Source organism: Gallinula chloropus (assembly GCF_964237585.1).
Source record: "Gallinula chloropus genome assembly, chromosome: Z".
NCBI classification, from domain to species: Eukaryota; Metazoa; Chordata; class Aves; order Gruiformes; family Rallidae; genus Gallinula; species Gallinula chloropus.
In genome coordinates, this window is record NC_140089.1 from 13,970,246 (window position 1) to 13,983,839 (window position 13,594).

Here is a 13,594-nt window from a genome sequence, read left to right on the forward strand (position 1 = left end):
ACTTTCTCCATTTAGAAATTCCTCTGCCCCTCCCCAACTTCCCAGATCTGTATGAAACACAACATAGACAAATTCTCATTCCACCTAGCTCTACTAGACATTAAACCAGGGAGAGTGTCTCATTCACAACAACATGTCAGAAAAGGGTGTAGTCATATCATGGACAGAGTGTGATCAGATACCTACCCACACACTTTGGTTCCTTTGAATCCCACTGTGAGGTTCCCAAGCAGGTGAGTTTTCTGCTTCCTTCTATTTCATAGCCATCGTTGCAGGTCACATAACACACTGTCTTATAGGAGATATCAGCTGTTGAACAATTAAAGTGTCCGTTTTCAGGATCCCGAAGTCTGGGGCAGGTTCGAACTGCAAGGGAAAAATACACCTGAAGTTCACTGTGCATCACTGACAATCAGTGGAATCACACTACTTTGCCCAGGTTTTCAGGGGTGGAACAGGTACTGGCTTGTACACTAGTTACAGTAGTCTGTACAGATTTAGGGAACAGGGCTGACTTTTTTCAAAGATTTGATGCCCCCCTCTTCCTGAAACAGTCCTACACAGCATGTATGAGGTTGGGCACGTGCTTTCAAGCTCACCTGAGTTCTGATGAAAGTCCAGGCTAGCAAAGCCTGCTCAGAAACAGTCCTAGCCATTGAAGAAATCTAGCACACAGTGTGTGGCCTGGGCTAGTAATGTGTGTCATCCTGAGTGCACACTGTGGAAAAGGCTAAAAGCTTATTAACAGGGTAGATGACAGTGTCCCACTGCTCAGGAAAATTCTCAGGCACTCTGGAGTGTATTGGTGTAGACAGAGACATGTGTGAACTAGCACAAATCACAGCATCAGTCATTCATTATAGTGGCAGACAGCAAGAGGAACACAAAGTATTCACAGACAAGAAGACCATGAGAGATGACAAGGAACAAATTAGGCTGCTGCTGAGACACCCTTTCAGGTGTAGGGGTTCCTGTGGAGGCAGTTCTGGCTGCACAGTTCTGCTCAACACAGAGGCCCTCCTCCTACCACGTCTCACAAGCACTGCAAGCAGTGTGATGCTAAGGTTCTCCTTGAATTCCTATGCAGAAAGGGAAGTGAGGCATGGAGCATCAGCCTCAGATTGTCTTACGGTTTTGTTACTGAATCCTGACGGTTCAGTTTAACACAAAGCTATGCTGTAATTAAGAATGATACCAAAAGAGCTGAATGATAAAAAATTCAGGTATAGTCTGAATTTATGTCCTTTGTTTCAGTGTCATAACTTCAGGCTCTTCTACTACGACCTCCTTCCTTTGCACTGCCTCCAGGTCTCCTACTTTTCATCCAGTATTCTGCGTTTGTCCCTGTGTTCTCCTGGACAAGTGTATTTGGGATGGAAAAATCTGTAGAGGTCATGAGGCTGTTGTGAAACCAGAAACTTGACATTTTTACATGAAACCAGGAAACTGACATTTCTACCTGTGGATGTGGGCTTGTCTGGCTGGTCCCAATAATGGAACATTTCGGTTGTGGAACTCACCCAGCCACCACCCTGACCACAAAAGACCTCTACGTGAGCAATAGAGAGCAATAGAGCAATGCCCAACGAGGGAGTGGAAGATGATGAAGGCCCCCCCCCCCCAAAGGTGTGGTTGTACAACCTAGAAGGATGAGTTTGTGCACTGGTCCACTTTCTGACACGTACTGTCCCTACATGGCAGAACGCTCCAGGCCTAAGAGACTGATGGGATGGGAGGGAGACTGAGATGCACACCATCGAGGCCTACATTGTCTCCACAGGCACAATGCCAAGCCTGTGCCTGTCACCTTGACCTAGATCTTGCACACCAATAGGGCTGCCCAGCTGTGTGGGTTGACAAGTGTAACTCTGTAAGTGTACATACATTTCTGTAGGGTTTGTGGGTTTTTTTGTAACAGTAATACATAACTTGTAGCCAGTTTTGCTTTGCTATTAGGGAAATAAATTTTTGTTTTGTGTAACATAATTAGTTTTTTGTTGAGCAAGTGTGTGTTATTGCCAAATCCCAAACCTAATGAGAACAAACTCTGAGTGAGTAGCTAAGCTGGACATACCTGCTGTCAGGCCATGACATATGTGGTGATGACGATATGTGTATCGTCAGTTCACTGGAAACCCAAACGTGTAGTTGCCTGCTGGGATCCTAGTGCACCTTTTCCTTCAGTAATTCACATCTCTCTTCTATAACCAGCTATTGGTTTTCCAAAACCAGTGGAAAAATTGTATGGTTGAAAACCAGCTAAAGCTGGCAGACACTGTCCAGTATGCTCAATGTTACTGGGGGAGAAAAAACACACAACGGCAAACAGTGTGACTGCTCAAAATTATCTACAGTTCCCTAAGCTCTGTTCTCCCTGGATTGTTTTCCGTAGCTTCTGCTGACCTTGGTGGGGGGGCAGGGGAAGCTCTGATGACAGGTGGCTTCAGAGATCTGGACAGCTTCTCCACTGTGGTTTGGGATGCTCATTTTATCAACTACCATCTTTGCTGCCACTAGGTCAGAGGCAAAGCACAAGCCCTTCTCCAAATGCGTTCCAAAGTGAGCCAATTTGGCAACTGTCTCTCCTTTCCTCAGCAGTTGTTCACTCTGCACTATGATGAGACAGGATATGCCTGGAAGTGGACACATGGACTGAACAGATCACTATACATACGCCCTCAAACTAAAAAATGGGCAGATACTTGGAGTGCTTCTTCAAATGAAAGCCAGATGTATAATCACAAACCCCTCAAAGCTACAAGAAAAAAAGTTAGATAATGTCTATTATGAAACCAGCTAAAGTGGCACCTAACTGGGAAAAAAAAGTAGCTAAACCTATGTATATTGTAAGACATAAGGGAGAGAGAGAGAAAGTGAGAGAGAAAGCGAGCCTTTCAGAGGCACCTGATAGATACATCTTGCATTACCATGTTTACTCTCTTCAATCACTATTCTTCTTGTGCTTTTACATACACAGGCATCCTCTGGGAAGTGCATTCAAGAGTATAAAGAAGATCTTGAAACTTTCATCTTTTGAGATGCACTCTGAGCTTCAGAGCAGTTCCCTAATATGCTCTATCTTAACTGTAGTAGAGTAAGAAAGACATGTTTACAGCTAAATCACACATGCTTCATACAGAAGAGAACAGGTTTTCTCTTTTAAGGTTTCTATGGAAGTCTTTAATACCCCATCTGTAGCAACAGGAAGCAAATGCTACCAAACTGTATAGCATTAAGAGGAAGTCTGAATGAATTAAGAGCACTGAGAAGGCTCTCTGCACTATTAACGTGCCTACAGAGAAGGCTCTCTTCCTCCCGCCACTCCTACGTCTAGCCACCTCTGCTGAAGGACTGCACATCTGTAGTGCTCCTGCCTCCTTGGTGTTTCAATGTCCACGCTCACACAGGGTCTCTGTATGGCTCTGGCAGAAACAAGCAACTCAGACAGTTACCCTGGTTATGGCTCCATGCGTTAAACATAAAACCATCCTCTAGTCAACAGGGCATTTCCATGACCATACTGACACTGAAAACAGCAACAGTACATTCTGCTTGCTCTGGGTTATCTCCTAATACATTTTTATAGATTAAATACATGCTTAGCAGTAGTTTTTTTCCATGGGTCACTGTTAATTGCATGACATGACTGCATTAATCACTTTCTAACAGCACAGCAGATTTTAGCTAGCAGAACAACAGAGGAGTGTTTAATGTCAAAATCCAAAGCAGGGAAAAGGGATTTGCCCTCACTATCCCTTCCTAAATTATTTGATAAAATATTCCTAGGATTAACAAAAAAGCGATAAACTATGTCTTTGATCTTATTCAATTTCATAGTCTGAGTGAATTTAGAGTAGCAGATCCAGTACATATAAAGGTAGGATGTTTAAATATATTTTTTTTTAATTGGAAGTCTTCAATATGATGGAGAATGGCACACGAGAAGTAAAAGATACATCATTTGAGGACTTCAAAGGACATTAACTCAACATGAAGACAATACTGCAAGGCAGACTTTTCTCTTCCACCACCTTCCAGACAAATTCCCTGTTAAAGGAAGATCCAACATCCAATAGGTGAAAAGAGAGTTTTCTAAGTACTAGTATCACACAGATTCTAAGTCTACAGACAGTGAAGATGGAGGATCCTTTCTGGCTGACTGCAGCTTTCCCCAGATTTTTTGCACTGGAGGCTCCCATGTGACAGCAGCTTTGACAGGAGGTGCACAGCACCCTGAGGTAGCATACATCTCCAGTCTGTGTTTTGACTGTTGAAAAGTCAGCAGCCCTAAGTCTAGCTTCTCAAGATAGCCTCACAGCACTGGCCAGCAAGTTATTTTCTATTTGAAGCTTCTTCTTCCTGCCTTCTGTCACTGGAAGCTATAAAGGTAGACTAAGTTTTCCAGGATTATCTGAAGAGTCATCCTGCAATGTAAGTAGAAGTGAACTGCTACATAAGAATGTCCAGAGCCAGGATCTCTCCTTTCAGAACCATGATTTGCTGTTTCTTTAAGGGCTCAGTGTTTGCTGTAGTGGCATAAAGTGCTAATGCCCCCAAGCATCTATCCTGCATCTTTCCCTGAACTCAAGGCCAGGGCAAGAGTTACAGAAAGAGCTGATGACTTGTCATGTATTACCTTCGATGAAGTGTACTAATGTCAACTCAAGTTAAACATGTTGAAGTAAAACCTGTGGCTGCCAAGGAGATGAAGGTTGTTACTTGCTTTTTCAGTCCCTCCTTGGAAGACATACCAGACAGGAGTACATGGGAATGCAGCTTCCCTTCTAAATCATCAAGAACCCAACCTCAGGCAGAGACAAGGGATAATAAAGCAAAACTGTGTGAAAGAATATTTTTCAGGATGCTCTTTCCCATGTCTCCTCCCTTTCACACCTTCTGTTTATTTCTTTTCCAGCTGACATTCTCTTACAGTGAACTTCTAGGGTACTGACAGTTGTTCCCTAGTGAAATTCCACTCTGAACTCTTCTGAACACTATGCTCAGGGCCCAAGCTTTCCTATTTCTCATAAGAAGAAATTGTTACAAAGCAAAATGGGACTCTTCCATGGTTAATGCCTCCCCAAACCAATGCCCATCTATGCCAGGAGTCTGGCAGATAGTTTAAACCAGCCATGTAGCAAGGTCTTGTTATGTATTTGACTACTTGTAGGTTCACTGGATTTATATAATGTAGATACAAGATTCATAGAAATTAGGTGAAGAGAAGTTTAAGAAAGGAGGTTGTAGATTCAGTTGCAGAATACTGTCTGCCTATTAAATACTGTTTCCTATTGTAGATGTCTTCCTTCCACCTTAGGAAGGAGGGAAAGGCGTGATTGAGGCAGGAGCTTACCTTTGGAACATTGTTTCACTCAAGAACTAACAGTATCAGATACATGCCACCAACTACACAGCGAGCAGAGAAAACCACTGTCAAGAACAAACCAATTCAGCAGAAAAAGAGTTTTCAAACACATGACATCCATACCTCTGCAAGTAGCCTCTGATCCAGACCACTGGCCATTTGGCTGACAAAGCCGGATGCTGCTCCCCACGAGATCAAATCCAGATTTGCATCGGATCCCACAGGCAGCATTAAAGTAGTTGTTGCAGACATTCTGGACAAAGTAACCATTATCAGGGGGCTTCAATTCAGGGCAGTGAACACCTGAAAAATTACAACCAACCACAATGTAGGTATGCTAATAGGTGGGAGTGCCACAGGCTACTGAAGGAAAACTTTTTTTTAATTTTTTTTTTCTATTTTTTAAATTTCCAACTTGACTTGCATTTTGGAATGACACAGGAAATCTTGCATGGAATTTGACATGTCCTTCACAGTGCAAACACAAAGAACAAAACTGCCCCAGCACTGCACTGGACCTTCCAGCGTTTCCTGTTCCTGGATGGAAACACGTACCTTCACAGGTTTGACCTACAGCACGATATCCATCCCGGCATGTACAGTCCTCAATGGAGGTACTTCCTGGTGGAGAAGTGTGATTCTCATCAGGACATGAGATGCAAGTGCTGATTCCACCTGGAGAACCTTCAGGCTTGTATGTTCCTGGTGGACAAGCTGTTGATAAAAAGAAAACATGACAGAAAGGAGTTGGGAATATCCACCTTTCCCAGGTAGCATAATTTTTCAGGTGCTTTACTTTTTTACACTGTTTTTTTCTGCCTCATCCATTCTGCATCACTTAGGGCAGAAGCGTTCACCACTTCAGAGTTCTTAGATGGGTGACCTGAAGCCCAACAAACTCAGTGGAGGTCTCTCCAGTGACTGCCTGTGGACTGATATTAAGCCCATGATTAATATTCTTGAAAAGAAACCCAACTTCAGAAGACTCACCAGATTTTCACTGATAAAACCTGTGCTCACTTCACAAATACATTCTTAATTTGGAGGTGTAAAAAACCAGTTCAGACAAAATCCTTGCCATTCAAAACTACACCAAAGTTTATGCATACAAACCCTTAGTAACAAGCTAACACAAGCTGACCAAACCCCCTGGCCTTGATTTACACATTATGATTATGTATGAACTAGCCACTATACTTGCTAAAATGTATGAGCCACAAACAATGGAGCAATTAATCAAAGCAACTGAAGCTTTTGCATTCCTTTGAATCCCATGTAATATTTTAAATTCTGTGCATCTACACGCCCAAGCCTTGAAAAGGTTCAGGAGATGCAGGGAAAATGCATAGGGTAAAGGGTAAAGGGTAAAGGCACGTCTCACCTGGGAAATTCAGATTGGTTGGGTAACTCTGATTCTTACCTCTCTGCTTTGAATTCTGTTCTTCAGGAATCAAACATAACTATCTTTATTTCACAAGGATGATGTGAGTAACAGGGGAGTGACTAATCTACAGGTGCTGATAAAGTGAAGTACTGATTGACCAGGTTACCACTTGAAATAGAACTCCAAGACACCTGTGCTGAAAAACATACCTCCTGATGTAAAGTTCAGGAAATATTTTGAGAAGGTTACTTAGCTCTGAAAGCCAGACAAAAAAACCCTCCTTTCATTCATTTCATTGCCTACAAATTTTCGTAAAGGCCACACTTTCTCTTGCATACCATAAGTCTCATTTCTTCCCCTCAATTCAATCACTTTTTACCATCTGGTGTAGCTCCAGATGGTATAAAGAACTTCACACCATAAACACACTCAAGTGCCTTTCTCCTTACATAGTCAGGTGAGTTCTGCTTCTGGAGCAAATCTCTCCTATTGAGGTACATTTCCTGGAGTTCAGAGGTTCCAGTAGTATGTGTCAGTCTTTCCTTTGATAGATATTGTACCAGATCTGTTTATTCTGCAAGGATGGTGCTAAGATAATCTGACTCTTGTCTTATTAATGAAAATAACTTCCTGCTTTCTAGGCAGCTGGGGGATAAAAACAAAACCCAAACCAAAACCCAAAACTATAGGAAACCCCAGCCTCCTTTTCCCAAAACATACAAAGCCTCAGCTTCCTTTTGCATAACATGTGATGGGGGAATTTACTATCATAAGCCTTATTTTATGCATTATACCTTAAAAATCAACCCATATGAACAGTTAGCACTTTCCAGAAGGAGCACAGTCTTCTGAATTGATTCCAGAGAGAATATTTTTGTTTCCTTTTCAGAAAAAAAATAGTGCAGTTTTATTTTGAAGAAAGCAACTGAGTGGATAGCAGTGAAGAGGTGATTTTGGTTGGTGTCAACTGGCTTCACAAATCTGTACTTTAAACACACTTTTCAATAGACAATAAACTGTGTGACCTGTCCTAGAGAACCTGCTTTGGCAGGGGGGTTGGACTCAATGATCTCTGGAGGTACCTTCCAACCCCTACAATTCTGTGATTCTGTGAAAAATGTCAAAGCAGTAAAGGATGTAAGTACAAACCATTTTAGGAAGGAAACAGGCAGAAAAATCCAATTGGAATTGGGGCTGGGAATTTTTAATTCTTGCTTTAGGACTTTCATAAAAGCATTAGCAAAAAAAAAAAAAAAAAAATCCCTTTCCTACAGTTCCCCTACTGTTCTCACACAAGACATTCCTCTTGGGCTGTAACTGCTTCTTTCCTCTCTTCTATGCAGAAATCCCCTCACTGGACATTAGGTCTGTCTGAAATACTCTCATATTGCTTTATATGATCACCTCGAAGCTGCCTAAATACCAGAGGTATTACTCTGAAATCTCTGAAGTATTTCCCTCTGGCACTTTGTGGAAGTTTTTGTGCATCATTGTTAAAACTAATCAGTATCCAGCATGAAGTGATGAAACGCATCCAAAAAGCTACAGTGCAAAAATGCATCCATAACACAGGGGACCTGCTGTATGATGAAGCTGCCTTCCATGTGTGAAAATGAATTGGTCAGTTTCATGTGCTGCATATACAACAACATCTGTAAGAAAGGTTTCATTGAAGAAAACAACAAAACAACAAAACCTCAGCCTAACTTCTCTCTTTCTTGCAACCTCACCTTAGACGAGGAAGCAGCAGCTCTTCTCTGTTGCTGTTTTGGGAACTATGTGATAAAAATAATCACCCATTTTATGATGTGGGTGTTTTTAGCAGCAAACCTAGTAATTTGCTTAGGGTTTTTGTATCAGTCTGGCTTTGACAGAAATGGTTCATTCTGAAATTACATTTAGTTTACTCCTTCCAGTGAAGCAGCAGGAGGTAAATAATACTGTTAAAATGGTTAATTAATGTCTCTACTGTGAAAGACACTTTCCCCAAATGTTGGTTCCTTTTCCACGCTTCAAACGCTTCCCACCGCCTTTCTAAAAATTTGAGCTACACCCTATATGTGCTTTTTATGTTGGAATTTTTCCAAGCCCAAGTCCCTGAACTGATCATTGACCCCGACATCACTACAAAACTCCATACAAGCTACATTCTGGATTTCCACAATAGGTGGTTACAGAGCTATTTCCAAGCGTGTTACATCACAGTCCGTCCTGTGATGCGAAGTCATGGTTTATCAGCGGCGCATAAGCATGCTGACCTTTGTGCGTTTCCATGGCAGCCACAGAAGTTTGCCTGGCCACAGATTAGGTTAAAAACATCCAAAATCAGCTGTGGAAGAACTGGCCTTTGACCATCTGCTGTAGACTGGACTTGTCCATACCTGTCTCAGCTAGACTGCAGACCCATTCCCTGCAGCTCTCGGTCGGCACTATAGCGTGGTCCAAGTCTACACACAGCGATGCCTTCAGAGGCAACAGACAATCTGAGGGGCAAGCACATCTGAAGAGCACACGTGGCCATGACTGATTCTACAGGTGTCTCTTTGGGGTCTGTTCTGAGAATCTAACTGTGCCAAATTTTCATTTCATTCTAATCATCAGCCTGCACTCACCAACATGCCCTCTAAGCACACAAAAACTGACTGCAGGGAGAGATCATCTTATCCAGTGGTAATCTGTGAAATCAATTTAAATGTGTTTCAAGGCTTGCTTTCCCTTGCCAACAATTTGATGGTATAAAAAGGCTCAAAATGGTGTGAATGAACCACAGTGTAAATAAGCATCAATCTGGCACTGTCAAGCATGAGAAAAAAGGCAAGAACTTTAAAATGGGGAAACAGTTTTTACACGATCAGCCTTTAAACACAGAGGACAGCTATGTGCACATCTGCATGTATGATCTTCTCAACAGAAGATTCAACTACTGCCAATATGAGAACCACGGTGTTCTTTGCCCAGAAGCAAGGGGAAGCGCAAGGAAATGGTTTTGTTTAATGTAATTCTCCTCTTGAGACCAGAATACTGAATACTGAGTTGCACCAGAGGATTACCTCTTTGTTACAGGAATGAAAGGATATCTGGAAGCTGGGATTAGTGTGTTAACTCAAACAAGCACAGGTCCCAAACTCCCCAAGCACACAAAGATGGCTCACATTAAAGTTGTCATCAATGACAACCTGCTTTCCTATAATGGTGGATATTCACAATTCACATTTATATTCTATTGTTCATGATGATGACATTGCAATAACCTTCTGACCAGAAATGGGAATGGAATAATCCATGCTTACTTCAGCATGCCTCCTGCATTTTCCTAGGGTACAAAACTAACTGAATAAATGTAAGAAAATACAGGGTGTCTTTTTAGCTTCTCATACTACAGGGCTTAATGACTTCTTAGATCATCAATGGAACACACTCTCTTACTCCTTTATCTACAAAAAAATAAAATTAAGTTGTGCACAAAAAAGAAATCACTAGAAAGGAAGTATCACACAGGTTTGCTAGAAACAAAAATCCAGAGGCCTAAAAACATTCAGTCAACACGTGTGTATTGACAACGTAACCGTATGGCAAGACATTGCCTGAACCTGTACAATGGACACAGAAAGTTAGGAAAGCCCAGAAAAATCAAAGGATGGATTTTAAAATTCAGTACGGATTCTTCTGCTCTACCTGCCCACAATAATGACAAATTCAGTATTTTAATCTTCAAGGAAGATTTTAATATTGTAACAGTCACAACATAAACCAAGAAATATTTCAGAGATTCACTGAACACTTCACATGTATTATCCAGCTTGGCAATTTTTTCACTGAAAATATTAAAGCCAGTGGCAAATTTGAGCCACTGGTTTAAATGGTATTGAAGCCACATGATAGCATGAGAGCCCAGCCTGGATTTAAAAAGGTAGAGCTCATGTGTCAAAGGGTTCCTCTCTGTGACACAGGGTCATGATACTTCCTCTGAATGTACGAGCATAATTTTGAAGTACAAACAATTCTGCCTTAAAAATGTAAATCTTTTAAAATCCTGGGAAAGCAGGCAAGTTCAATTTCCTCTCCAACTATATGAGTGTATCTAAATCACTGAAATGGAATTATTCTTCATTTATCCCAGTGCAAGAGAGAGGACAGACAAACTCCATGTATTTCAAAGATTAATTTGAGGGATTTTGTATTTTCTTCAATGCATAATTTCTCCTACTAACTACATTTACTAAGTAATCCCTGGCATGAGCTGTTTTTTCCACACTTCATGCTAATGAGGGATCTGATTAAAGGTTTATCTTCTGCAGGATGTGGCAGGAATCAGCTAGGCAATATCCTGCCTCTTCTGCATCAACCTGAGCTCTATTCATACACTGCTACTGTGATGATTGGAGTCTTCTCATTTGCTCCCCATACGTGTAAAGCCTAGATGGAATGACACCTTGTGGCAAATGACAAATACATAAATAGTCTTTATAGCTCAATCCACAAACTTTTTAAAGGAGGAAAGAAAGCCTACTTTTCCCTTTAGTCAATCTGTTTTTATGCTACTGTAATTACTTTCGTGATAGTGATTATATAGGTATGCATTCAACAAAATGAAGTGTTGAATCCACCCCAGAATCCAGGTATACCACGATTAACTACTCTTATTTTGGTTTGGTGCTGTTTTCAAAAAATGATGCAATCCATAGGCTTCAGAATCCTTAAAAATATTCTCTCACTGTTTCCTTGTGCTTTTTTTTGTTACTGAACATACATGGACAGGAGATTTTTGGTTATGTATGTTTGACCTGGCGTATGTGGTCTTGTACTTTTATTCATTCATTTGAAGTTACATGGAAGATCCAGTGTGTCTGGAACTACTTTGAGTTATAGTCCACAACATCTGGTCAAACAAATTCTCAAATTAATTTATATTTATGTCCTTGGTGGAGAACTACAGAAAGAAAAAAGAAAAAAGATGTCACTCTGAGTTTCATATGTGTGAGACAAATGTTGTGGCAGCTGGATCTGCCATAAGTCACGTTTTAAATTTGCGACCATGAATGGGCCTGACTATAAAGCCTGCTTATTTTACTAAATAGAAGTATAAACTTTCATGGAGAAGGAAATAAAAAAAGACTATGGCACATTACTGTGTACTGTATCTTTCTACCCTGCTATCTGCATCTCTCACTGTGACAAATTGCTACACAATCAGATTTGTCTCCCAGACTGTGAAATGTGCCTACCTCACTGGACCTGCACACGATGATCTTTAAGCCTGTTTCTTAAAAGATTTTCTGCACCCTTAGTCTCTATGGTAGAGACTGCATCCAGAAGTTACAGCTTGTAGTTACATTTAAGTTATCTAGGCAGGTGTTGTTTGGGCTTTTTTTAAAAGCTCCTAGATGGTAGGTTTGTAAGAACAGGCACTTTGTGCCCATGAAATGCTTTGGAAAGCTAAGGAGAAAAAAATCTAAACCTACAGCAGACACTTTAATCCACCTTTCTGCAGTTTGGAACATGTTTGGTGCCATAAAAAACCCGTGAGCCAGGAGCATGCTATGATTACAAGAAATATGCAAGGAAGTGGCTTTAGCTAAACATTTGACATGTATGACTTGTACAAAGACTGCAAAAGAAAACCTTGAGCTTGTCTTTGAATGTAGGGATCAGGGAAGGATTTCTGCTAAGTCCCATCGTGTTTTTCAACTCTGTAGTATCTTCTGTTATCCCCAGCATGTGCTCTGCATTAATTTCAGACAGCACTGAACCTGTTCATCCATCTGCTCTTTGTCAGTATTCCTTAAGCATCCTTCGCACAGCAACATGATTAGCAATTTAACAAGCTAGACATCTTCTCTGTTCCTATTTGATGTATTTTACTCTATCTCTTTATTAGATTTACAAATTTCCTCTCGTCAGGGACAGCAGGCAAAAACAAGTCCAAAGTTTAGCTACTTCTGCGCATGATACAGAGGGAGAGGTACACTGAAACTTTTTTACTGAGTTTACAGGTATCAAAACTGCAATATTCCACTATCAAGTAGGCTGCAGCATTTGGAATGACACTTTGCCATGATCTAGCTCTACATCATTAAGCACTTCAAGTAGTCATAACAAACTTTCAACAGAAATAACTTCTTCATAATAAAAACAAGAATCTTGGATCCTCTCCCATGGGGCAGAAGAACTGGAAAGTTGCCTGGAAGGAGATGCAATCCCTTGGGTCAACGTCCCATCTCTGTACACTAAGCATACACAGTGCGGGGAACAATCGTCTGGCTGAAGAATATAAGCCCAAAAGCTACTATAGTTTGTAAAAGTTAGGATGCCTACAAGGACCCTCTTACACATGAAGGTCTGGCCATGAGCCACAGCTGCGCTGAACATCCCTGGGTAGGCCTGAGGCCAGCACATTTAGAGAGGATTACTGCAAAGCAATGATTCTGACTGTAAAATATCCTCCTCGGTAATAGCAACAGCACTAAGAATATACAGAGAATACATTTATGACCAGTTTTAAATCCCTCTAAAAAGCAGACCGACTATTATATGTTAAAAATATGGTGAGTGCCTTAAACAGGTTCATACTGAACCACATGTGCGCTGCCAGGACACAGAGCTTTAAAAAGTATTTTAGAAGTTTTACAATCATAAAAATAAAGACTACTGTATATACTTTTAAAGAAGGCAGCTTCTCTCCTTGTCTTAAAGTTTGTCACTTACTCAGGGATAAAAAAATAAAATCCTGATTTCATATACTGTATTGTAACTTCAAAAGAAGTCCACCCATGCTTCTTCAAGCTACAAGTTCACAAGACACATCCTGAGAAGCTGTGCAATTGGCATACATCAAAATGGCATTC

The 13,594-nt window shown here is 41.0% G+C and overlaps 1 protein-coding gene across 1 annotated transcript in view; it reads right to left on the reverse strand.

The window, feature by feature from the left end:
• Positions 1 to 13,594, reverse strand: part of SVEP1 (sushi, von Willebrand factor type A, EGF and pentraxin domain containing 1) — a 130,607-nt gene that overhangs the window by 77,785 nt on the left and 39,228 nt on the right. Inside the window, exons 4-6 of the mRNA XM_084278230.1 lie at positions 5,921 to 6,079; positions 5,489 to 5,668; positions 187 to 366 (exon numbers count right to left, since the gene is read on the reverse strand). Coding sequence (XP_084134356.1) covers positions 187 to 366; positions 5,489 to 5,668; positions 5,921 to 6,079 — 519 coding nt within the window. The remainder of the gene's footprint in view (positions 1 to 186; positions 367 to 5,488; positions 5,669 to 5,920; positions 6,080 to 13,594) is intronic.